The 27120-nt window shown below is 44.8% G+C and overlaps 2 protein-coding genes across 7 annotated transcripts in view; one reads left to right on the top strand and one right to left on the bottom strand.

Moving 5' to 3' along the window:
- The window catches only part of ABRAXAS2 (abraxas 2, BRISC complex subunit), a 29434-nt gene extending 22436 nt beyond the window's left edge, over positions 1-6998 (bottom strand). The window contains exons 1-2 of the mRNA XM_004050249.5: positions 6691-6998; positions 1915-2005 (exon numbers count right to left, since the gene is read on the bottom strand). Coding sequence (XP_004050297.4) covers positions 1915-2005; positions 6691-6762 — 163 coding nt within the window. The 5' untranslated portion in view covers positions 6763-6998. The remainder of the gene's footprint in view (positions 1-1914; positions 2006-6690) is intronic.
- Positions 6999-15976: 8978 nt separating this feature from the next.
- EEF1AKMT2 (EEF1A lysine methyltransferase 2) overlaps positions 15977-27120 on the top strand; it is a 44559-nt gene continuing 33415 nt past the window's right edge. For 3 of the 6 annotated variants that reach the window (XR_010135307.1, XR_004071558.3, XM_031015029.3), the window contains exons 1-3: positions 15977-16144; positions 17524-17589; positions 18711-18825. Coding sequence is in view for 2 of the 6 variants with exons in the window: in XM_031015029.3 (XP_030870889.1) it covers positions 16035-16144; positions 17524-17589; positions 18711-18825 (291 nt within the window). In the remaining 4 variants the exon portion in view is untranslated. Of the gene's footprint in view, positions 16145-16450; positions 16537-17523; positions 17590-18710; positions 18830-27120 lie in introns of those variants that run through there. The other 3 variants (XR_010135305.1, XR_010135306.1, XM_055354081.2) reach the window with 2 other exon arrangements.

Raw genomic sequence — 27120 nt, 5'->3', positions numbered from 1 at the left:
GGCAACAGAGTGAGACTCGGTCTCAAAAACAAAAGCAAAAAAAAGTACAAATAAAACCTTACCTAGTAATATTTCCTTCTTTTTATCACTAAAAATGATAGAGGCCAGGCATGGTGGCTCACGCCTCTAATCCCAGCACTTTGGGAGGCCTAGGAGGTTGGATCACCTGAGGTCAGGAGTTTGAGACCAGCCTGACCAAAAGGTGAAACCCCATCTCTACTAAAAATACAAAATTAGCCGGGCATGGTGGCGCATGCCTGTAATCCCAGCTACTTGCGGGACTGAGGCAGGAGAACCGCTTGAAACCGGGAGGCAGAGGTTGCAGTGAGCCAAGATTGCGCCATTGCACTTCAGCCTGGGCAACAAAAGTGAAACTCCATCTCAAAATAAATAAATAAATAAAAATGATAAAGTATACCATCATAAGTTATTCCAGAGATACTGTTAGTAATTAGGATGCAGAATCTTTGTTGCAAAAATATTACCTAGAGTTCAGGGAAAAGAAAAACTCATCTTCTACTTTAAAGAACTGTCATTTAATGAAATTCCTGGAGTAAGTTCTGAACTCTGAATGCGCACTGTTACCAAAGCAGTTTCTTTCAAATTTACAAACTGGATTAGAAGCACGCTAAAGACATTCTATAGATACTGTGTGGTACTTTTTGAAGGAAGTTAAAGCTTTCTAAGATGTTTTGCAATACTAAGCACTTATGGAAAAACAGGGTGATGATCTCAAACATGAACAAGCTGCAGATCGAAATGAAGTTGGAGGACACCTTAACCGACAGGTAAACCTCTGGAAGCAGGCAGGGGCTGGGCAGCCTCACCTGGAATTTCCAGAGTTTCTTGTGCCTCAACAACACAGTAGACACCTGCTCATGTACATATCGCCTCTCGGCACACATTTCTTTACAAATCCCTGCTGTGTGGTACTGTTGTTCTTGCTTCTCTTTCTGTTGGGTGCGTTGAACATTTCTTCTCCTTCCTGCTTTCATTCTTTCCAATACTTGTTACTGCATCACCTCATTAACTAAGGACACTTCTGTTGCTGCCTTCTCCCTGCTACTCCTAGAACTAAGGGTAGACAGCTCTGCTTCAAGTGAGTTAGCACAGCTTTTTCAATTCATACATATTCAAAACAAGATGCAGACATTTCATGTTCAAAATGTGATATTCTTTTTTGTTGTTGTTGAGACGGAGTCTCGCTTTGTCGCCCAGGCTGGAGTGCAGTGGCACGATCTCGACTCACTGCAACCTCCGCCTCCCACATTCAAGCGATTCTCGTACTTCAGCCTCCCGAGTAGCTGGGATTACAGGCGTGCACCACCTCGCCTGGCTAATTTTGTACTTTTAGTAGAGATGGGGTTTCACCATGTTGGCCAGGCTGGTCTCGAACTCCTGACCTCATGTGATCCGCCTGCCTTGGCCTCCCGAAGTGCTGGGATTACAGGCGTGAGCCACCATGGCCGGCCTTATTTTCGTTTTTTTCTACATACTCTTTGAATTCTTTTTTTTTTTTTTTTGAGACGGAGTCTTGCTCTGTCCCCCAGGCTGGAGTGCAGTGGCGCGATCTCAGCTCACTGCAACCTCCGCCTCCCAGGTTCACGCCATTCTCCTGCCTCAGCCTCCAGAGTAGCTGGGACTACAGGCGTCCGCCACCATGCCCGGCTAATTTTTTTGTATTTTTAGTAGAGACGGGGTTTCACTGTGTTAGCCAGGATGGTCTCGATCTCCTGACCTCGTGATCCACCCGCCTCGGCCTCCCAAAGTGCTGGGATTACAGGCATGAGCCACCGCGCCTGGCATACTCTTTGAATTCTTTAGGATAAAATCAGTTAAGGGCAAAACAACAAAACAAACATTAAGTAAATATACAAAAAAGATATTTCTAAGGTCATTGAGAAATTTACTTACCAATTACTTGCAGAAATTCCGTGTTGCTGATTTGTGAGTCACTGATGCTAAATGTTTCCTCTTGTCTTACCTCTCCCAGTAAAAATCCTTCCTAAAAGTAATTAAAGAAAATAATTGCAGACTAAAAATAAAAATGACTTTTACTGAAATTAAGAGGAATTGAGGACATATAAATTTATAATTTTCACAATAATCCAAACAAGCTTCCCATGTAAACCACTATTCTATAAACCAACAAACAGACTAAAGCAATCTGAGGTATATCTATTAATTGGATTGTTCCAAAAAAGGATAACAAGATAAAATATTATTTTAATCCCTTCAACTGCTCCCTGTTTTTGGAAGAGTGAATTTCATCACCTAAATCTTAAGTATCATAACCAATGTCAAAAAACTCAGGAAGTACAAATATTTCAAAGTTGCTTTCTTGAAATCACATACAATTTATTTTGCCGTTGTAAAAACAACGCTGATGATGAAAAGATAAAGTTAACACAATGACAACTAAATGCTTTTATACAGGCTGGCATAGAAAATTAGGATTTTAGCAAAACAATTAAATTCCCTATCATCCACATGAACCTTTTTCTTGTCTTTTTTTTTTTTCTTTTTTTTTTTGAGACGGAATCTTGCTCTGTCACCCAGGCTGGAGTGCAGTGGCGCGATCTCTGCTAACTGCAAGCTCCACCTTCCGGGTTCATGCCATTCTCCTGTCTCAGCCTCCTGAGTAGCTGGGACTACAGGCACCCGCCACCATGCCTGGCTAATTTTTTTTTTTTTTTTGTATTTTAGTAGAGACGGGATTTCACCATGTTAGCCAGGATGGTCTCGATCTCCTGACCTCGTGATCCGCCCACTTGGGCCTCCCAAAGTGCTGGGATTACAGGCGTGAGCCATCGTGCCCAGCCGAACCTTTTTCTTTAATAAATGCAGAGGTTAACTTATTTACACTTTTGGGGGGCATTTACCACCACAGTTGATTGGCTTATTACCTACTCTTTGTGTACTTGCTGCCATGTTCTGCACGAGCACAGCTGGGAGAAGACATACTCTAAATCCTAAAGTAACTTTCCTATACAGAGGGTTGAACTGAGAAGCTGTCCTGGAATCTCTCTCCCCAGATATCACACGGCTTACTCCTTTCCTTCATTCAGGTCTTTACTCATATGGCACCTTATCAGAGAGGCCTTGCCTGACCAACTTAATGGAAATAGCATCTGCCAGGCACTCTGCCCCCTTTACCTTACATTCTCTTTCTTCTTGGTCTTCTCACTATCCATCATATTACATATTTATAAATAAATACATTTATTATCCCTTGCCAGAATGTAAACTCCACGAGAGCAGGGACTGTGTGCTTATTCACTGCTCTATCTCAGCACCCAGCACAATGCCTAACACTTAGTAGGTGCCTCACTAACACTGGTTGAATAAATTTGTTGAAACAACGCCCTTGTACGATATATCCTTCTATTCTACGTTGATCCTTCAAATCAATTAATGAAGTTTCCTAGTTTAAAAACATTTCCAGTTTAAAGTGAGAATCTATGGGAGTGGAGAAAGACAGACACTTTACAGCCTAGTTTTTGTATTTGATTTGAGGAGGGGGAGTGTCCTAAAATACCAAATCATCACAGAGCATTTCTTAAACTTGGGAAATACATAGGCCGGGCACGGTGGCTCTTGCTTGTAATCCCAGCACTTTGGGAGGCCAAGGTGGGTGGACTGCCTGAGGTCAGGAGTTTGAGAACAGCCTGGCCAACATGGAGAAACCCCGTCTCTACTAAAAATATAAAAACTAGATGGGTGTGGTGGTGCGCACCTGTAATCCCAGCTACTACAGCAGCTGAGGCAGAAGAATCGCTTGAACCCAGGAGACGGAGGTTGCAGTGAGCCAAGACTGTGCCACTGCACTCAAGCCTGGGTGACAGAGCAAGACTCTGTCTCAAAAAAAAAAAAAAAAGAAAAAAGAAATATATATATTCCCTTAAAAAAAAAACTCTCTGAGATCCAAAGGAGTGTCCATGACTACTAATTTGAGAAACACTGCCTAAATCAGCTTGTTTTACCCTAAGAAAATCTTTGTTATGAATTCTCACCACAAAAGCAGTTTTGTCTTGTCACAAGCAAAAGACAAACAAAACAAATACCCACTTTCAAAAAATCAAAGTGAAAAAATAATTTCACATTCACACAGAACTTTAGACTTAAGAACACAGCTAGATTCCTAGTATTCTACAGCACTGGGTTGCTGGATTTAGCAAAACAGATACAAGACACACAATAAAATTTTAATTTCAGATAACAAATAATTATTTTGTAAGTTTTGGGATATACTTATACTATAAATAAATTGCTATTTATCTAAAATTCAAATTAACTGAGTGTGCTGTATTTCATCTGGTAACCCTACAACAGTCTTCCATTTGTGGAATAACGGTATAACTCAACAGTGACATCAAGAAATTCTAGGTCAGATGCGGTGGGTCACGCCTGTAATCTCAACACTTTAAGAGGCCAAAAATGGAAGATCGCTTAAGGCCAGGAGTTTGAGATCAGCCTGGGCCACATAGCAAGACCTTGTCTGTAATTTTTTTTTTAAAAGGACATTCTAAAGCCAAGTACAAGTGGAATGTTTATACATCTACTGGTCTGGATTATCTGAGCCAATGTTACTTTATAGTAGGAGTTGGCAAACTATGGCATGGGGACTAATTCCAGCCTAATGCTTATTCATGTACGGCCTGTAAGCTAAAAATGGTTTCTATGTTATTTTATTTTATTATTATTATTTTTGTTGCCCAGGCTGGAGTGCAATGGCGCGATCTCGACTCACCACAACCTTTGCCTCCCAGGTTCAAGCGATTTTCCTGCCTCAGCCTCCCTAGTAGCTGGGATTACAGGCATGTGCCACCACGCCTGGCTAATTTTATATTTTCAGTAGAGACGGGGTTTCTCCTTGTTGGTCAGGCTGTTCTTGAACTCCTGACCTCAGGTGATCTGACCACCTCAGCCTCCCAAAGTGCTGGGATTACAGGCATGAGCTACCGTGTCCAGCTAATAACAGTCACTTGAATCTTTTATTGTCTATAGATGCTTTCTCCCAAAAATAGCAGAGTTGAATAGTTGCTATAGAGACCATATGGCTTACAAAGCCTACAAAGTTTACTATCTGGCCCTGTACAGAAAAGTATGCTAGCCCCAGGTCTACAGATGAGTGGTTTTAAATTAATTTCTTGACTGGACAAAATAAGTATGTACTACAAAAGTAAATTGTTGGTTCTTCAACCTTAAAATTGAAATTATTTTCAAGGATTCCACATCTATAATTGTGGCAAAATTAATATAAACAGGCATGGTCATATAAAACAAAGTTGCAAACTATTGGCATTGGTGAAAATTTCTACGAAGTCTAGCACCACGCCTTGCAGAGTAGATATTAAGGGATATCTCTTGAATTAATTTTTTTCAACAGGTAGGTGCTTGTTCTTACAGTAATCTTGCCATATACATAAACTGTGATATTAGTAGGCATTCAAGAAATAGAGTAAAGGACCCATTTTTAATAGTCCATGGACACTAGGGGTATCACAAACTCTTACATATGGAACTATATTACATTATTAAATAGCTGGTTGTAGTACCCTAGGCCATAGTCTTCAAAGCTGCCTCTGGAAAAACCCATGATGTATATATTCCTATTCCTATCATTAAGTTCTACCATCAACACTGAAGAGATGAAAGGTACAATAATTTAATTGCATTCAATTTACTAATGGAATCACCTCCCTGTGAAATCAGATTTTATTAATGGAAGCTAAGATTGCTGACATCAAACCAAATGCAGTTCCTCCTTCTGCAGAGTACCATTTTGCTTTGTAATGACAACCAGAAACCCCACACATAGGTTTAATGAGTTTGAATCATTCACTATTAACATAACTTAAAATAATCCCCCAATTTGGTGGCCAAATTATATACCTCCTTTAAGAGAGAAGTGATCTAGTTTCACAAAGCATTTCCAATCAGAGGCCAATGACGTTAAAAGACAATTTGTAAAATAAAGACACTGAAACAGGATCTGCTCCTCCTGTGGGCTCACAGCCTATGCATTTCCCATCACTCAGTAGTGGGCCTGTCACTTCCCTATTTCACTGTGACTAGTGAAAACTAGTCACAAAGAACTAAACACGCAACTTCAAGGAAATACAAAATAGACCCTGCACCGAACGCTCCTGTATGCATTCTCCATTTTGCATCAGGGCGAAGAAAACACACAACCGTGTCTAACAAGTATCAATAGTGACAGCCACGGTTTCACTCGTAGCACCCCCACGACAACCTGTGAGACCGGCGGGCGGGGCTGAGTACCTCGCCTACTGGACTAAACGCCCGGCCTCTAGATTCCTTCCCGACCCCGTGCGCCCCTCTTAAGTCGAGAAGCCTGACTTTCAGGGAGGGGCAGGCGCTCGGTTTCCACCGAGCGACTCCTGACACTGCAGGAGGCCAGGTGGGACAGCTTTGCTGCACGGGAGACGGCTGTGCCGGGACGGCCGAGCGGCTGAGAGCGCGAAGCCAGGGGGCCTGTCCCAGGGGCGAAGGAGCCCCCAGAGGCAAGAGCTCACCGGGGGCGGGAGCCGCCCGGGTCACCAGCTCCTCCGGCCGGCCCTGGTGCCCAGGGGGCGAGCCGCATGAGGTCCCGGCTTGGCCGCGAGCGCCGGCCTGAGACAGAGGCTGAAAGCCCCCAGCGGGCGCGGCAGGGGGCCCGGCACCTACGTGGTCCGCGTTGCTGTTGGCGCTGTGGAAACACACAGCACTGAAGGTGTAGCCCGAAATGGACGCCGCCATGATGGAAATCTCCAGCTACCCCATCATGCCCCGCGGAGGGCACACGGCCTTCCGGACGGCCCGACCCCTTGGCATCATGGGAAGTGGAGTCTGCGGCGGGCAGCGGCCGAGGGCCCTGAGCGCTCACAGTCTTGAAGGCTGAGGAACGCCCGTTTTTGCGATCGGAAGGACCCCGGCACCGTATCCTCCGCAGGGGTGTCGCTCCCGACACGCCTCAGACAGCGGTTGATAGTTCCGCAAACAGTTCTTTCCCTTTGCAAGTGAAACCTTAGTATTAAAAGACAACATTCTAGCCGGGCGTAGTGGCTCACGCCTGTAATCCCAGCACTTTGGGAGGCCGAGGCGGGCGGATCACTTGAGGTCAGAAGTTCGAGACCAGCCTGACCAACATGGAGAAACCCTGTCTATATTGAAAATACAAAAACTAGCCGGGCGTGGTGGCACATGCCTGTAATCTCAGCTACTCGGGAGGCTGAGGGAGGGGAATGGCTTGAACCCGGGAGGCGGAGGTTGCGGTGAGTCGAGATCGTGCCATTGCACTCCAGCCTGGGCAGCAAGAGCGAAGCTTCGTCTCAAAAAAAAAAAAAAAAAAAAAAAAGGCCAACATTTAGGCTGAGCGTGGTGGCTCGCGCCTGTAATCCCAGCACTTTGGGAGGCCGAGGTGGGCGGATCACGAGGTCAGGAATTTGAGACCATCCTGGCTTACACGGTGAAACCCCATCTCTACTAAAAATACAAAAAATTAGCCGGACGTGGTGGCGGGCTCCTGTAGTCCCAGCTACTCAGGAGGCTGAGGCAGGAGAATCGCTTGAACCCGGGAGACAGAGATTGCAGTGAGCCGAGATTGTGCCACTGCGCTCTGGCTCTGTCTCAAAGAAAAAAAAAAAGGAAAAGAAAAAAGGCAACATTTACCAAGCTCAAGGATGAAAGGATGGAGGTAATTCAGGCAAATAGACAGTTTGGTATAGTAGTGACATAATGTGATAACAGATAACACAATCACTTTGGCTGCAGAGTTGAGACTGTAGCATCTTGGGGTGGGAGGGAAGTGAAACGGTGGTTCAAGTCACCATCATCTCTCTCTCTCAGAATTTTGTATCCTCTTACTCAGGGAGTCCGAACTGGTGGCAGTTTTGCCTCCCAAAATGGCATGTGGCAATGTTTGGAAACATTATCAGATATCATAATTCGGTGTCAGGTGCCACTGGCATCTGGTGGGTGGGTAGAGGCCAGAGAAGTGGCTAAATGTCTTACAGTGCACAACAACAGGCCCACAATGAAGAATTATCATCAGTGGTGACAAGGCTGAGAAACCCAGTGTTCCTGCTTCAGCTTTTAGTCCCCTCCTTGCCAAATCTATGCTCAACATAGCAAAATGGTTGACATTTAAATGTAAGAATTAAACCATGTTGCTTCTTGGCCAAACAGCAAGTCTTGCCAAGACCTGGCCCCTATTACTTGTCTGACTTTATTACCTGCTACTGCCCCCTTTATTTACCGAGCTTCAGCTACATTAGTCTTCTTTCTGCTTCCCGGACGTCCCTAGCTCATTCCACTTTAGGGCCTTTGTGCTTGCTGTTTTCTTTGCCTGGGATGCTCTTCTCCCAGGCAGCTGCATGGTTTACTGTTTCTGCCCTAGATGATTTGATGTGCCACCGAGACCTCCTGTCTGCCTTGCAGGATTGATTGATTGCTGCAGGTCAGCTCTCTCCTATAAGTATACCTAGTTGAAGAGAGCTTCATTGCCTAAGGCCAGTCCTCCCTTTGTGGGCATCCAGCATTCAATGCCTGGTCGGGGTAGATGAATAAAGGGGAGGGCCAGGAGGGATTTGCTGAAATTCTGTTGTAGTGGTACCTCAGTCCAACTACTTCATTCAGCCAATCCTGCTTCTTTTTCTTCTCCAACAGATGATGATTCTCAGAATACTCCCTAATCAACTTCCTCCCTGTTCATCTCAGTGTCACACTTTGCTCCCTGGGAACCAAACCTATGACAACCTCTTTTAGGTTTTCACTCAGTGCTGCCACCCCCTCAGAGAGTCCTTCCCTGGTACCCTATCAAGGATTGCAACCTTCACCCCATGTTCTCAATAGTACTTCCCTGTTTACTTTTCCCTTTACCACTTATCATCTAGCAGCAACGCTGTGTTATTCATCTTTCCTGTCCATTGTCTTTCCCCCTCTTCGAGCATGTTCTGAACTTCACGAAGACAGGGATTCTTTTTTTTTTTTAATTTTTATTTTTAGATATAGGGTCTTGCTCTGTCACTCAACAGCTCACTGCACGTCAAACTCCTAGACTCCAGTGATTGTCCTGCCTCAGCCTCCTGAGTAGTTGGGATTACAAACAAGAGACTCCCCACCTAGCAAAGACAGGGATTCCTGCTTATTTACTGTTGCATCTCCATCATCTGGAATAATGGCTGGCATGTAAATGTTGCCAGATACAAGACTGTTGAATGAACACTGCATGAAAAAGTGGGAGGGTTTTAGGGAAGATAGCTGTGTTTGATCAGCAGGGTGCTGGAGGGGGATGGAAACAGAAGCAGCTGATAAAAGGCGTAGGCTTGCTAATAAGGAGGTGCCTAGGTTTGCTCACTGAAGAAACAATTTGAGATGTAGGAGATGAGAGAGGAAAGAGAGGCAGATGAACTGGGAAAATTTAGGGGGTGAAGGAGAAAGGATGAGAAGAGGAGATGAGTGGCTACAGTGAGATTCTGGACTTTGGGGACAGAGAGATGAGAATAAAGAATTTTTAGGCTCTGACCCGGCTCGGTGGCTCACACCTGTAATCCCAGCAATTTGAGAGGTCAAGGCAGGTGGATCGCTTGAGCCCAGGAGTTCAAGACCAGCCTGGGCAACATAGTGAGACCCCCATCTCTACAAAAAAATTAAAAAATTAGCTGGACATGGTGTTGGGCACCTGTAACCCCAGCTACTTGGGAGGCTGAGTTGGGAGGATCACTTGAGCCCAGGAAGCCGAGGCTGCAGTGAGTTAAGTGATCATGCCACTGGGCTGGGTGCAGTGGCTTATGCCTGTAATCCCAGCACTTTGGGAGGCAGAGGCGGGCAGATCATTTGAGGTCAGCAGTTCAAGACGAGCCTGCCAACATGGTGAAATCCTATCTCTACTAAAAAGACAAAAAAATGAGCCAGATGTGGTGGCATGAGGCTGAAATCCCAGCTAGTCAGGAGGCTGAAGTGGGAGAATTGCTTGAGCCCAGGAGGCAGAGGTTGCAGTGAGCTGAGATCATACCACTGCACTCCAGCCTGGATGACAGAGTGAGACCCTGTTTAAAAAAAAAAAAAAAAATAGATCATGCCACTGCACTCCAGCCTGGGGGATAGAGTGAGACCTTGTCTCAAAGAAACAAACACACACACAAAAGAAAATCTTCAGCAAAACACCTGTAGTGATAGAGCACGCTCATGTAGTGGTTATGCTTGAAAACTTTATGATAGATTGCTTGGGTCCCAATCTCAGCTCCAGAACTTACTTCTATGTGCCGTAGTTAGCTCATCTGCAAAATGAGGCTAATACTAGTATCTACCTCATGTGGCTATCTTTTTTTTTTTTTTTTTTATGGAATCTTGCTCTGTCACCCAGGCTGGACTGCAGTGGCGCGATCTCGGCTCACTGCAACCTCTGCCTCCTGGGTTCAAGCGATTCTCTTGCCTCAGCCTCCCGAATAGCTGGGATTACAGGCACCCACCACCACGCCCAGCTAATTTTTTGTATTTTTAGTAGAGACTGGGTTTCACTGTGTTGGCCAGGCTGGTCTCGAACTCCTGACCTCATGATCTGCCCGCCTCAGCCTCCCAAAGTGCTGGGAATGTGGCTATCTTTAGGAGTAACTGAAATAATATATCGGATGCGCTGAAAACAGTTCTTGGCACACAGTGACAGCTGTATGATTGCTAGCCATCATTTCTATCATCATAAATTAGTTTAAAAGGTAAGAGATCTATAGGCATTGACAAAAAAGATCTCTAAGTACAATATATCACTGGAATATTGTTAAATGAAGATGTAAAATGCAAACATGCAAATAGTAATATTCCATTTATAGATATATCAATACAAAGCAAAGCATTTCTGCATGAGAATGCCACACTTTGCTATGATGGGCCTGAAAGTGGGAACAAGAAAATCCAGCTTCATTTGGATTATGCCCATTTGAGGAAACTGCGACTTAAGATGTTTAAATTAAGTAACTCACTCAAGGTCATACTTTGTATGGAGTAAGTTGTGATTCAAGTTCAAGTCAGTTTGCCTCTACAGTCCATGATCAGGCAGGAGAATGCAAAGGAAAGGAGTGAGGGGTGTCAGGCACTGAAGGAGAGGAAAACTGGGCAAGTCTTGGAGGCCTTTCAAGAGGTAATGGGAAACAAGGCATAGCTGTGGCCTGAGAAGGAGCCAAGTGCCTAATGGCTCCTGGAAGGTTTACTCAGAAGCTGCTGCAATGGCCTGAGTGGCCAGAAGGAAGGCAGAGCAGTGGTGACAGGCTGGAGAAATGCCTGAGCCCAGGGACCAGTCCTGACCAAGAAGAGCAGTGCAGGGAGGAAAGGAGGAAGATGATGCTCCACTTTGGGTGACAGGGTAGATGGTCAGGGATCAACCAACCACAAACACAGAGGAGAAAGGGTTTGGTGGGGAGGCATGGTGGGGGGGTGGTAATGCAAGTGAGTTCAGTGTTGAACACATTGAGTTTAATGTAGCAAGGGACATCCAGGCAGCTGCAATACAATAAAATAAGAGAAAATACAAATCTGGAGGGAGAGCGAGTTAGAATCAGAAGTCACTAACACCGGCATATGAAAAGGTGCTCAACATCACTGATCATCAGAGAAATGCAAATCAAAACTACACTGAGATATCATCTCACTCCACTTAAAATGGCTTCTATCCAAGAGGCAGGCAATCACAAATACTGGCGAGGACGTGGAAAAAAGGCAACCCTTGTACACTGTTGGTAGGAATGGAAATTAGTAAAATCATAATGGAGAACAGTTCGGAGTTTCCTCAAAAGACTAAGAATTGAACTACCATATGATCCAGTAATCCCACCGCTGGGTATATACCCCAAAGAAAGGAAATCAGTATACCGAAGAGATAACTGCACACCCATGTTTTTTGCAGCAGTGTTTACAGTAGCTAAGGTTTGGAAGCAACCTGAGAGTCTAACAACAGATGAATGGATAAAGCAAAAGTAGCACATAGACACAAGGGAGTACACAAAAAAGAATGAGGGCCAATGTTGTCTGTCTGCCAAGACAACAGAAACGTGATCATTGCAACAACGTGGATGGAACTGCAGATCATTACGTTAAATGAAATAAGCCAGGCACAGAGACAAACATCACATGTCCTCACTTACTTGTGGGATCTAAAAATCAAATCAATTGAACTCATGGACATACAAAGTAGAAGGATGGTTACCAGAGGCTAGGTAAAAAAAAAAAAAAAAAAAGAATGAATAAGACCTACTATTTGATAGCACAATAGGGTGCCTATAGACAATAATAACTTCATTGTATATTTTACAATAACTTAAAGAATGTGATTGTATTGTTTGTAACTCAAAGGATAAATGCTTGAGGGGATGGATACCCCTTTCTCCAACATGCTTATTTCATATTGCATGCCCGTATCAAAACATCTCATGTACCCCATAAATATATACAACTATGTACCCACAAAAATTTTATTTTATTTATTTATTTTTATTTATTTATTTATTTTTGAGACGGAGACTCACTCTGTCGCCCAGGCTGGAGTGCAGTAGCGCGATCTCGGCTCACTGCAAGCTCTGCCTCCCGGGTTCAAGAGAATTCTGCTGCCTCAGCCTCCTGAGTAGCTGGGATTACGTCACCATGCCCAGCTAATTATTGTATTTTTAGTAGAGACGAGGTTTCACCATGTTGGTCAGGCTGGTCTCGAACTCCTGAGCTCATGATCCGCCTGCCTCGGCCTCCCAAAGTGCTGGGATTACAGGCATAAGCCACTGTGCCCGGCCCCACAAAAACTTTAAAAAATAATTTTAAAAAATTAACAAAAGAAGTCACTAACAATAAGAATGATAATTAATATCTACTGAACAGACTGTATCAGGCTCTGTTCTACACTCTGTACATGCACGGTCTATGAACTTATCTAATCTTCCTAACAACACTCTGATGTAGTCCGATTTTATTTCATTAATTTTTTTTGCCAGAGAACAGATTTAATATCTAATGAAGTAGGCCCCTTTTATTTTATATTTTATTTTATTTTATTTTATGTATTTATTTTTGAGATAGAGTCTCATTCTGTCACTCAGGCTGGAGTGCAGTGGCACGATCTCAGCTCACTGCAACCTCCACCTCCAGGGTTCAAGCGATTCTCCTGCTTCAGCCTCCTGAGTAGCTGGGATTACCGTTTCTCGCTCTGTTGGCCAGACTGGAGTGCAGTGGCGCGATCCCGGCTCACTGCAAGCTCCGCCTTCCGGGTTCACGCCATTCTCCTGCCTCAGCCACCAAGTAGCTGGGGAGTACAGGCGCCCGCCACCACGCCCAGCTAATTTTTTTTTGTATTTTTAGTGGAGACGGGGTTTCACCGTGTTAGCCAGGATGGTCTTGATCTCCTGACCTTGTGATCTGCCCGCCTCGGCCTCCCAAAGTGCTGGGATTACAGGCGTAAGCCACCGCACCCGGCTGACCTAAAACTTTTAAAGGCTCACTCAGCCCCACTCAAGCTTGCTTTCTCTAGCATCTAGAACCTAGAAAAGATCAAAACAACTGCTTGCCCAGGGCAGCACTAATTGGCCAGGGCATCCGGTGGTTTTATTGCTCTGTAATAAGGTTACTTAAGTTCTTTCTTGAATTTTATTTTATTTTATTTTATTTATTTATTTATTTTTGAGACAAAGTTTCACTCTGTCGCCCAGGCTGGAGTGCAGTGGTGCAGTCTTGGCTCACTGCAACCTTCGCCTCCCTGGTTCAAACAATTCTCGTGCCTCAGCCTTCTGAGTAACCGGGATTACAGGCGACTGCCAGCATGCCTGGCTAATTTTTGTCTTTTTAGTAGAGATGGGGTTTCGCCATGTTGGCCAGACTGGTCTCGAACTCCTGACCTCAGGTGATCCGCCTGCCTCGGCCTTCCAAAGTGCTGGGATTACAGGCTTGAGCCACTGCGCCCGGCCTTTACTTTAATCATTAGGCACAAGGATTTCCATCTGCCTTTTTATTTTTTATTTTTTTTTATTTTTTATTTTTTGGAGACAGAGTCTCACTCTGTTGCCAGGCTGGAGTGCAGTGGCGCAATCTCGACTCACTGCAATCTCTGCCTCCCAGGTTCAAATGATTCCCCTGCCTCAGCCTCCCAAGTAGCTGGGACTACAGGCGTGCGCCACCATGCCTGGCTAATTTTTTGTATTTTAGTAGAGACAGGGTTTCACCATTTTGGCCAGGATGGTCTCTATCTCCTGACCTCGTGATCTGCCTGCCTCGGCCTCCCAAAGTGCTGGGATTACAGGCGTGAGCCACCGTGTCCGGCCTCCCGTCTGCCTTTTATCTTACCCTATCACTAGTGGCTGCCTGAAGATCTCAGAACAGCATCTATAGGAGACGCGCATCCGATCCTAGGAAGGATTTCTGATGCTATTTTATCTTTAGGGACTTGTTACTGGGCTTCTGTCTGCCAAGACAACAGAAACGTGGCCTAGCAAACAATTCCTTTTGGTTGGAAGGCAGTCTCGCTAGGGGCCTTTGAGGGCCTTGCCTAGGACATAGGACCAGCAGTATTTCACAGCTACTACAGAAAATACCCCAGACTTTGGCCCATAAGATCTCTTGTATTATACTGCAGATCTACCAATGGCAGTCAGACCCAGAGACAGATGCAATCTCCGGTTCGCGGGTTGGGAGCAGTTTTGTGGAACAAAGTCACCGTCTAGTTCTGACATGGTACAGGGAGGAAACACACAGAGGTTAAGACTTAGACAAGAGGCCAGGCGCGGTGGCTCACGCCTGTAATCCCTGCACTTTGGGAGGCGGGCGGATCACTTGAGGTCGGGACTTCGAGACCAGCCTGACCAACATGAAGGAACCCCATCTCTACTAAAAATACAAAATTAGGCCGGACGCGGTGGCTCACGCCTGTAATCCCAGCACTTTGGGAGGCCGAGGCGGGTGGATCACGAGGTCAGGAGATCGAGACCATCCTGGCTAACACGGTGAAACACCGTCTCCACTAAAAAAAATACAAAAAATTATCCGGGCGTGGTGGTGGACGCCTGTAGTCCCAGCTACTCCGGAGGCTTAGGCAGGAGAATGGAGTGAGCCCGGGAGGCGGAGCATGCAGCGAGCCGAGATCGAGCCACTGCACTCCAGCCTGGGCGACAGAGCGAGACTACGTCTAAAAAACAAAACAAAACAAAATTAGCCTGGCGTGGTGGCGCCCGCCTGTAATCCAGTTACTCGGGAAGTGGAGGCAGGAGAATCGCTTGAACCCGGGAGGCGGAGGTTGCGGTGAGCCGAGATCGCGCCATTGCATTGCACTCCAGCCTGGGCGACAAGAGCGAAACTTCGTCTCAAAAAACAAAACAAAACAAAACAAACAAACTTAAGCAAGGCCAGGTGCCTGGGTCGAGGCAGAGCTGAGGCTTATCCGGGCATCCTCTCACTTAGCAGTCTTTCTTCCACAACACACTGATCCCCGTGTTTGGCGTATTGTGGAGAGTTGCAGGGCATTCCTTTCCCTGGACATAAATTTCCACGTCTACCGGTGACATCAAGTCACAAGAGGCCAGAACGCAGTTTTCAAGTCAGAATCTTAGCCAGAAACGAAGCTGGCCTCTTGCCAAGGAGCCAAATAACTGGATGGACGCTCGCACCCGCTTCGCAGACAGGCGCACGCGGTGGAGAGGTGAAGTGATTTCTGCGTCTGGGTAGAGCGGCGTCGGCTTTAGGTGTCCACGGTGCGGAAGCCAGCCGTTTTCCAAAATGCAATACCTCTAATGGTCCCTCACAAACAGCAGTCCCCAAATACAGCCGCTCTTGGACCTCGACGAAGGGGATGCCACTAACGCTGTGGGGAGAGCGCACGGTCCCCGCCGGCGCAGGGAGCCGGGGGTAGAGCGGAGGGCGTCGCGCCCCCATCCCAGCCCCAGCGCGGGGGCTGGAGCAGTCGAGAGGGCGGCCTCCCGCCGCCTAGAGGCGCCGGCCCGCTCGTCCGCTCTGCCTGTGCCGCGTCTCTATGGCGGCCCCAACGGCCGTCCCGGACGTGGAGCGAAATGAGCTCGGGCGCTGACGGCGGCGGTGGCGCTGCGGTGGCGGCGCGGTCGGACAAGGGCAGTCCTGGGGAGGACGGTTTCGTCCCGTCGGCGCTGGGGACCCGCGAGCAGTGAGTGTGACGCTGGGCAGGGGAGGATGAGCCGTGCCGCCCTGCCTGGGCCCCGAGAAGGGGACGGCGGGGTGGAGACCCGGGGCTCAGGGACAGGGAGACCCTCGGGGGCGTGACGGGAGCAGGGCCACCTGGCGGGGGCTTACGGGGATTTCAAAGAGTGGAATCCCTAGGGGTCGCCCTACGCGGTTAACCGACGTTTCAAGGGATTGGAGCCCAAGGGGCTTGTGGGTGCGGGACAGGCTTTGGCTCCTGGGAGGCCTTTTGGGAGTCTCGAACCTGGGGGCCAGGCTTGGGGGAAAGGGGGAGAGGGCGAGGCTGGCGAATAGGGCTGGTCGGCGAGAGTGAGAGACCGAGGGAGAAGTGCTGGGCCTGGGAGCCGAAAAGGCTGAGTAGGAGGGGAGGGATGTGGGAGCTGGAAGTGGGGTGGGAATAGCGGATGACCCGAGGCGGGAGCGGGGAGATAGTGGGGGATCTTGGGGTGAAAGAAGGCGATCTGACCTCCAGCAGACGCTCAGGAATTATTAAATGAATTAATGTGGGTGGATGAATGGCTGCAGGGAACAGTTGGGGAGAGGTAAATTGGCGGGATGAGAGGGAGCAGGGATTCTAGAGAATCATTGTAGGAAAAGAGACGGCAAATGAAAAGGATTCAGAGGGCCGGGTGCGTGGTGGCTCACGCCTGTAATCCCAGCACTTTGGGAGGCCGAGGCGGGCGGAGCACAAGGTCAGGAGATCGAGACCAGTCTGACCAACATGGTGAAACCCCGTCTCTACTAAAAATACAAAAATTAACGGGGTGTGGTGGCGCACACCTGTAGTCCCAGCTACTCGGGAGGCTGAGGCAGGAGAATCGCTTGAACCCGGGAGGCGGAGGTTGCAGTGAGCCGAGATCGCGCCACTGCACTCCAGCCTGGCGACAGAGCGTGACTCCGTCTCAAAAAAAGAAGAAAAGCGTCCAGAGAAAATTTAAACGGAGGGCTAGAAGACCGGAATAGGCAGAGACAAATAGCACAGGAAACAGACTGTGTGCCTGCACACTTGAGACCAGATGTGCTTGTTTCATCAAGTTTTGAACTTGGGTCAGGGACTTAGGGATACGTGGACAAATGTCTTTGTGTTTTTTTAGGCTAAAACTTGTTGTTGTGCATCAGATATTGTCCTAAATGCTTTACATGTACAGTATAAACGTATTCTGCTTGCCCATGTATTTCCTTCTTTTAACTCAAGGACGTTAAAAGATTGAACTATGTGTATTTATTAATAACACTAGTGATGTTTAAACGTCTGTCATAAATAGCTCTGTAATGTATTAGAAACATACATTCATAATACAGTTTAATTCAAGAGTCTTGCTTTGCATTTCATTGTTTACATAGTTGGGATGCTGTCTATGAGAGAGAACTGCAAACTTTCCGAGAATATGGAGATACAGGTGAAATCTGGTGAGTTAGGAAAAGAATCAAGTTATAATCTAGAAGATTGTATGTATATGTGTGTGTGTTTTAAAAAATACGTATATATTCGCCGGGCGCGGTGGCTTACGCCTGTAATCCCAGCACTTTGGGAGGCCGTGGCAGGCAGATCACGAGGTCAGGAGATAGAGACCATCCTGGCCGACATGGTGAAACCCTGTCTCTACTAAAATTAGACAAAAAATTAGCCAGGCATGGTGGCGCGTGCCTGTAGTCCCAGCTACTTGGGAGGCTGAGGCAGGGGAATCATTTGAACCTGGGAGGCGGAGATTGCAGTGAGCTGAGATCGCGCCACTGCACTCCATCCCGGGCAACAGAGCGAGACTCCATCTCAAAAAAAAAAAAAAAAAAGCATATATTCAAGTGCAAAGAAAGCCTAAAAATCCTGGGAACCCTGGATTAAGTCTGGCTTTAGTGGGTAGATTTAAAGTATGTCTCTTCTTTTATTATTTTTTAATTTTTTACTTTTTTTTTTTTTTTTTTTTTTTAGAGAGGTGGGGTATCATTCTGTCATCCAGGCTGGAGTACAGTGGCATGATCATCATAACTCATTACAACCTGGACCTCCTGGGCCCAGGTGATCCTCCCGCCACAGCCTCCTGGGTAGCTGGGACTATAGCTGCATGCCATCATGCCCAGCAAATTTTCTTTTTTGTAGAGACAGGGTCTCACTGTGTTACCCAGGCTGGTCTCGAACTCCTGGCCTCAAGCAGTCCTCCCACCGTGGCCTTCCAAAGTGTTGGGAGAATGGGTGTGAGCCCTCTTTTAATATCTCACATTTACATTTGATGACAGCATTTCACCCTATAGTTGTCCTTTGTCAATAAACAATAAAATTCTGAGACACCAACACATACAACTGTTAATGCTGATATAGAGAAATGTTAGTAAATAACATACTGACCTTGTCTATTCTGTTGTATTCCTGGAGGTGGTTTCTCCTAAATTACAGTAGAGACAAAGCTTAAGCAGTCACAGATGTTTTCACTTTCAAATAAGAGTTTGAGCATATGGTATAAATAGCTTAAATGGAATATAGTGGTGACTTTTGCTCTGTATCCCTCAGTTATTTGACTGATTCTCTCTAACAGGTTTGGAGAAGAGAGTATGAATCGACTAATAAGGTGGATGCAGAAACACAAGATTCCACTGGATGCTTCAGTGCTTGATATTGGAACTGGAAATGGTGTTTTCCTGGTTGAACTTGTTGGTACTTTTAGTATTTGTTTGTTAAAGACAAATTTTAAAAGGAAAAATTTTAAAGGCCCTGCAATTGAGGACATTAACCATCTAAATATAAAATAGTAAAGCAGTCATACTTGGAGAAGTCAGATAGTACAAAAGGGAGGCTACATGGATTGTGAGAGAACCTAGGCAATCTGAGTCCTAGTCTTGACTCATTTGGCTATAGCCTTAACCTTGAGTAAGCCACTTAATTTTTCTAGGCTTCTGTTCTTTCCTAGTTGTGACTAGGTGATTGCTATTGGTTTCTTGTAGCTCAAAACTCTAGAAATGTGTGTGTGTGTATATATATATATATATTTAATATATATAATATATATATAATATATATAATATATATTATATAATATATTATATATATATAATATATATATATATGAAGATGACCTTTTGCAATTCCAGTAGGGCATACGTATCTTATCTTAGGTAAGCATATGGTTTGAAAAGCGCATTTTGTCCATGGAACTGTGTTTTGGTAAACATTCTACTGCTAGCTAAACCATCACTGTTGTATGCCTGCAGTGTGCTCTTGCTATGCTGTGTGCTGTGGAGGAATTATAAGACTTAGGCTTCATCCTAGATAATTTTACAGTCATAATTAGTACAGAAATAAACATAAGAGTGAAATTTGTTAAGTAACCATCACATGCCAAGCCTCATGTTTGGCGTTGGCAACAGGAAAATTTAGACTTTGTGCTTGAATTGTTTACATTACAATAGAGTATGGACTGACATATGGACAGTTGTGCTATCACTTGATGCATGCAGTAATATACTGAATATAGAAAAGAGGGTGATTAATTTTGGAGTGGAGGGGTAGGGAAGCATCTTGGAGGAGTAAATATCCAAGTTGGGTGGAAATTTCAGGGACAGTTTGGTGACCTAGTGGCGTGTAAAGAGGGAGAAGATTTCAACTAATGGAAATATTATCTAAAGGCATGAAGGCTGAAGCAGCATTTTATGTTCTGGGCCTGTAAATAATTTGATAAATTGAAATACAAAATATACGTGGGGATGGACAGACATGAGGATTAAGTTAAAGATAGGAACCATATTATGCTTTGCCATGCTTAAAACCTTCGATTTTGCATTTAGACTATGGGGAATTGTTAAAATGTTTTTAGTAGTGGAATATGATTAGAAGAACTTGAAATAACCCTTCTTGAAACATTGAGATATAGTGTGTGTACATTAAAGTGCACAAATCAGAAGTATACAGCTAAGTGAATTATCAGAAAGTGAATACATCCACGTAACAATCACCTGGTCAAGATGTAAAATATTATAGAACTCTAGAAATTCCCCTTGAACTCTCTACCAATTATTACTCCTTTCTTCCTTTTTTTTTTTTTTCAGGCTTTGTCACCCAGGTAGGAGTGCACTGGTGAGATCATGGCACATTGTAGCCTCAACCTCTCAGGCTCAAGCGATCCTGTCGCCTCATTTTTTGATTTTTCTGTAGAGACAAGGTCTCACTATGTTGCCCAGGCTGGCCCTCCTTCCTTTTTAAAAGTAACCACTATCTACCAATCATGAACAAAAGATGAGTTTTAACATCAGATTAATTTGCCTGTTTTTGAAGGTATAAATGAAACTCTTCAGGGTGTGCTATTCCTGGTGTCTTTCAGCCTTTTTTTTTTTTTTTTTTTTTTGAGACAGAGTCTTGGCTCTGACACCCAGGCTGGAGTGCAGTTGCACGATCTTGGCTCACTGCAACCTTCACCACCTGGGTTCAAGCGGTTCTCATGCCTCAGCCTCATGAGTAGCTGGGATTACAGGCGCACGCCATTATGCCTCGCTATGTAGTTCATTTTTATTGCCATATAAGATTCGTTTGTGGCTGGGCGCCGTGGCTCTTGCCTGTAATCCCAGCGCTTTGGGAGGCCAAGACAGGTGGATCACAAGGTCAGGAGATCGAGACCATCCTGGCTAACACGGTGAAACCCCGTCTCTACTAAAAATACAAAAAGTTAGCCGGGAGTGGTGGCGGGCGCCTATAGTCCCAGCTACTCGGGAGGCTGAGGCAGGAGAATGGTGTGAACCCGGGAGGTGGAGTTTGCAGTGAGCCGAGATCAGCCTGGGCGACAGAGTGAGACTCCGTCTCAAAAAAAAAAAAAAAAAAAAAATTCCTTTGTACAATTGTATCAGTTTCATTTATTCTTTCTTTACCTATATAGGTTCTTTTGGGTTTTAATAGTTTACTGGTAGAGGCTAATGATTTGTACTTTGAGATTAATAGCCTGTAGATTCTTTTCTTTTCTTTTTCTTTTTTTTTTTGAGATGGAGTTTCACTCTGTAGCCCAGGCTAGAGTGCAGTGGTGCGATCTCAGCTCACTGCAGCCTCTGCCTCCTGGGTTCAATCAATTCTCCTGCCTCTCAGCCTCCCAAGTAGCTGGGACTATAGGCGCATGCCACTGTGTCTGGCTAATTTTTTTGTACTTTTAGTAGAGACAGGGTTTTACCATGTTGGCCAGGCTGGTCTTGAATTCCTGACCTCAAGTGATCCACCTGCCCTGGCCTCCCAGAGTGCTAGGATTACAAGTGTGAGCCACCGTGCCCGGCCAGTTTGTAGATTATTTTAGGCTTTCTTCACATGTAATTATATACACTGTGAATAGTGGCAATTTTATTTTTTCCTTCCCAATCCTGTATAACTTTTCCTCTTATTACATTGTCTAGGACCTCCAGTAGAATGCTGAAAAGAAGTGGTGATAGAAGGCATCCTTGTCTTCTTTTCCCTTTTCAGAAAATGCTTTCAATATTTCAGTCTTAGGTGTGATGTTAACTGTTTGTTTTGTACATAACTCCATATCAGATTAAGGAAGCTATTCCTGCTTTGCTAAGAGGGGGTGTGTGTGTGTGTGTGTGTGTGTGTGTGTGTATGTATGTATGTATGTATGTATGTATATGTGTATGTGTGTTTTTTTTTTTTTTTGAAACGGAGTCTCACTCTGTCACCCAGGCTGGAGTGCAGTGGTACAGTCTTGGCTCACTGCAAGCTCTGCCTCCCAGGTTCAAGTGATTCTCGTGCCTTAGCCTCCCCAGTAGCTGGGATTACAAGTGGGTGCCACCACACCCAGCTAATTTTTTGTATTTTTAGTTGAGATGGGATTTCGTCATGTTACCTAGGCTGGTCTCAAACTCCTGAGGTCAGGTGATCTGCCTGCCTTGGCCTCCCAAAGTGCTAGGATTACAGGTGTGAACCACCAACACCTGGCTGGTTTCTGTCTTTTTTTTTTTTTTTTAAATTTAGAAACGGAGCCTTGCTCTGTTTCCCAGGCTGGAGTGCAGTGGTGTGAGCATAACTCCCTGCAGCCTTGAACACTTGGGCTCAAGCAGTTCTCCTGCCTCGGCTTCCCAAGTAGGTGGGATTACAGGTACCCAACACCACACCTGGCTGTGTGTGTGTTTCTTATGAATCTTGTTGTTTGTCAGATGTTTTTCCTGTTATCAAGATCATAAAGTGATTTTTCTCTTATGGTCTGTTAATGTTGATGAATTACATTGGCCCATTTTCAAATGTTAAGTGCATTTCTGAAATAAACCAAACTTATATATGCCACTAGATTCAGTTTAATATTTTGTTTAGGATTTTTGCAGCTCTCTCCTGATGGAGATTGTCCTGTAATTTTCTTGTGATGCTATTGTCAAGTTCTGGTTTTAGGATATGCTGGTATCATTAGTTGAAATTCTATTTTTTGAAATTTTAAGAATGGTGTTACTGGCTGGGCGCGGTGGCTCACGCCTGTAATCCCAGCACTTTGGGAGGCCGAGGTGGGCGGATCACGAGGTTAGGAGATCGAGACCATCCTGGCTAACACGGTGAAACCCCGTCTACTAAAAATACAAAAAATTAGCTGGACGTGGTGGCAGGTGCCTGTAGTCCCAGCTATTTGGGAGGCTGCTGCAGGAGAATGACATGAAGCTGGGAGACCAAGCTTGCAGTGAGCCGAGTGAGCCGAGATTGCGCCACTGTACTCCAGCTTGGGTGACAGAGCGAGACTTCGTCTCAAAAAAAAAAAAAAAAACGGTGTTACGTCTCCCTTAAATGTTTGTTAGAGTTCACTGGTGAAACCACATAGATAAGGGGGCGTTTTTGGGAAGTGTTTTTCTTTTTTGAGGTGAATTTTTCTTTTCCTTTTCTTTTTTTTTTTTTTTTTGAGACAGAGTCTTGCTCTGTCACCCAGGCTGGAGTGCAGTGGTGTCATCTCAGCTCACTGCAACCTCTGCCTCCTGGGTTCAAGCGATTTTCCTGCCTCAGCCTCCTGAGTAGCTAGGATTACAGGCGTACACCATGCCTGGCTAATTTTTGTATTTGTAGTAGAGATGGGGTTCTGCTATGTTGGCCAGCTGTTCTCAAACTGCTGACCTCAGGTAATCCATCTGCCTGCCTCAGCCTCCCGGAGTGCTGGTATTACAGGTGTGAGCCACTCTGCCTGGCCTGAACTTCTTCTTTTTTTTTTTTTGAGACGGAGTCTCGCTCTGTCCCCCAGGCTGGAGTGCAGTGGGGCGATCTCAGCTCACTGCAAGCTCCGCCTCCCGGATTCACGCCATTTTCCTGCCTCAGCCTCCTGAGTAGCTGGGATTACAGGCACCCACCACCACACCTGGCTAATTTTTTGTATTTTCAGTAGAGACGGGGTTTCACTGTGTTAGCCGGGATGGTCTCGATCTCCTGACCTCGTGATCTGCCCGTCTTGGCCTCCCAAAGTGCTGGGATTACAGGTGTGAGCCACCACGCCCGGCCCTGAAATTCTTAATTGAAGTGTAGTTTATGTAGAAAGGTGAGCATAAGTGGTACAAAATGAACCCCTTGTGTTATTCACCAATCTGACCAAAAAATAAGACATTTCTGGTACCATAGGAGCTTCCTTGTGGCCCCTCCCACTCCTTCCCTTCTAAAGGTGACCACTGCTGTCACTTCTATCATCATATAGTAGGCTGTTTTTGATATTAACTGTAGTAGTTTCTTACGGTTTTAATTTGCATTTCTCTAATGAGTAATGAATGATGTTGAACACCTTTTCATGTGCTTGTTTGCCACTTGTGTATCTTTTTTTTTTTTTTTTTCTGAGACAGACTCTCGCTCTGTTGCCCAGGCTGGAGTGCAGTGGCATGACCTCGGCTCACTGCAACCTTTACCTGCAGGGTTCAAGTGATTCTCCTGCCTCAGCCTCCTGAGTAGCTGGGATTACAGGTGTGCGCCAGCACGCCCAGCTAATTTTTTTGTATTTTTAGTAGACATAGCATTTCACCATGTTGGCTAGGCTGGTCTCGAACTCCTGACCTCAGGTGATCTACCCACCTTGGCCTCCTGAAGTGCTTGGATTACAAGCGTGAGCCACCACGCCCAGCCTGTTTATCTTCTTTAGTAAAATGTCTGTTCAGATCTTTTGCCCATTTTTAAATTGGATTGTTTACTTATTAAGTTTTGACAATTTTTAACGTATTCTGGATATAAGTTCTTCACCAGATACAAGATTTGCAGATGTTTTCTTCTGTTCTTTGGCTTATCTTTTCATTCACTTAACAGTATCTTCTGAAGAGCAGTTCTTAATTTTGATGAAGTCCAATTAATTTTTTCCTTTTTTGGATCATGCTTTTGTTGTCGTATTAAAGGACTCTGCCTAACACAGGGTCACTTAGAACTTCTCCTGTGTTTTTGTTTAAAGTTTTAACATTTTACCTTTTACATTCTTTTTTTTTTTTTTTTTTTTTTTGAGACGGAGTCTTGCTCTGTCACCCAGGCTAGAGTGCAGTGGCATGATCTCGGCTCACTGCAACCTCCGTCTCCTGGTTTCAAGTGATTCTTCTGCCTCAGTCTCCCGAGTAGCTGGGACTACAGGAGCGCAACACCACGCCTGGCTAATTTTTGTATTTTTAGTAGAGATGGGCTTTCACCACATTGGCCAGGATGGTCTAAAATGCCTGATCTCGTGATTTGCCCCCCTCGGCTCCCCAAAGTGCTGGGAGTGCAGGGGTGAGCCACCGCGCCCAGCCGACCTTTTACATTTAGACCTTTTTTTTTTTTTTTTAAGATGGAATCTTGCTCTGTCTTCCAGGCAGTGGTGTGATCTTGGTTCACTTCAACCTCTGCCTTTGGGGTTCAAAGAATTCTCCTGCCTCAGCCTCCTGAGTAGCTGAGATTATAGGTGTGTGTCACCATGCCCCGCTAATTTTTGTATTTTTAGTAGAGACAGCGTTTCACCATGTTGTCCAGGCTGGTCTCGAACTCCTGACCTCAGGTGATCCACCCATCTTGGCCTCCCAAAGTTCTGGGATTACAGGCGTGAGCCACCCTGCCCTGCCTATTTTTATGTTTTTAATTTCATTGAGTGCTGTTTTTTTTTTTTTTCTTCCTGATTTTACTTTGTTCCTTTTTTTACTTTCTTAAGGTGGAAGCTTAGGTTATTGATTTGAGACTTTTCTAATGAAATTATTTAATGCTATGAATGCTATGAATTTATCAGTAAGCACTGCTGCATCCCGCAAATTTTGGTATATTATATTTTAAAAAATTGTTCTACACCTCACTTGAATTTTTTTTAAATTGTTGATTTGTTGTATTTTTATTCAGTCCAAAATATTTTCTAATTTTTCTAATTTTTTAATCCACGAGTTATTTAGAAATTTGTTTAATTTCCATGTTTTTGGGATTTTTCTGTTATGTTTCTGGTACAGATTTATAGTCTAATTCAGTTATAGTCAGATAACATGCCTTATATGATTTGTATGATTTCAATCCTTTTAAATTTGTTAAGGTTTGTTTTAAGACCCAAGATACAGTGTGTCTTGGGGAATTTTTCATGTGAACTTGAAAAATGTATGTATCGCCAGGTGTGGTGGCTTACACCTGTAATCCCAGCATTTTGGGAGACCGAGGTGGGCAGATCACCTGAGGTCAGGAGTTTAAGACCAGCCTGACCAACATGGAGAAACCTTGTCTCTACTTAAAATATAAAATTAGTTGGGCGTGGTGGTGCATGCCTGTAATCCCAGCTACTCGGGAGGCTGAAGCAGGAGAATCACCTGAACCTGGGAGGCGGAGGTTGTGGTGAGCCAAGATTGCGCCATTGCACTCCAGCCTGGGCAACTAGAGTGAAACTCTGTCTCAAAATAAAATAAAATAAAATAAAATAAAGTAAAGTAAAGTAAAGTAAAGTAAAGTAAAGTAAAGTAAAAAGTAAAATAAAATAAAATAAAATAAAATAAAATAATAAAATAAAATATTTAGCCGGGTTTGGTTGGTGGCAAGTGCACCTGTAGTCCCAGCTACTTGGGAGGCTGAATTGGGAGGATCACCTGAGCCTGAGGAGGTCGAGGCTGCAGTGAGCCATGATTATGCCACCACACTCCAGCCTGGGTGACAGAGTGAGACCTTATCTCCAAAAACAAAGGAAAATTCATATGTAAGTTTTTGTGTGTACATATGTTTTCACTTCTCTTGGGTATTTACTTAGGAGTGAAATTGCTGGGTGATACGCCAGTTAAGCATACTCGGTAAGTTTAACCTTTTAAGGAGCTGCTAGACCATTTTCCACAGTGGCTGCACCATTTTAAATTTCCATCAGCAATACATGAGAGTTTAAATTTCTCCATATTCTTGGCTGGGCACAGTGGCTTATGCCTGCAATCCTAGCACTTTGGGAGGCCAAGGCCAGTGGATCACTTGAGGTCAGCAGTTTGAGACCACCCTGGCCATCATGGTGAAACCCTGTCCCTACCAAAAGATACAAAAATTAGCCAGACGTGGTGGTGTGTGCCTGAGTAGTCACAGCTACTCAGGAGGCTGAGGTGGGAGAATTGCTTGAACCTGGGAGGTGGAGGTTGCAGTGAGCCGAGATGGCCCCACTGCACTCCAGCCTGGGAGACAGAGTAAGACTCTGTCTCAAAAAAAAAAAGGTTTTTCCCTATATTCTCACCAATACTTTTTATTATCTATCTTTTAAATTATAGCCATCCTAGTGGACATGATGTTCAGCCCCTTTTTGTTTAGTTTTTACATGTTATATTGTTTTCCATCCTTTTACTTTTAACTTACCTTATTATTATATTTGAAGTGAATTTCTTGTAGCCAGCATATAGTTGGTACTTATTTTTATCTAGTCTAACAATCTCTAACCTTTAACTGGTGTATTTAGAACATTTATGTTCAATGTGATTATTGATACATTTGGATTTAGGTCTACATTTTATTGTTTTCCCTTTTTTACCTCTGTTTTTCTTTTTTTTTTGAGACAGAGTTTCACTCATGTTGCC

The sequence above is a fragment of the Gorilla gorilla genome, chromosome 8 (assembly GCF_029281585.2).
Source record: "Gorilla gorilla gorilla isolate KB3781 chromosome 8, NHGRI_mGorGor1-v2.1_pri, whole genome shotgun sequence".
Classification (NCBI taxonomy): domain Eukaryota; kingdom Metazoa; phylum Chordata; class Mammalia; order Primates; family Hominidae; genus Gorilla; species Gorilla gorilla.
This window is presented reverse-complemented; position numbering and strand designations above follow the sequence as displayed.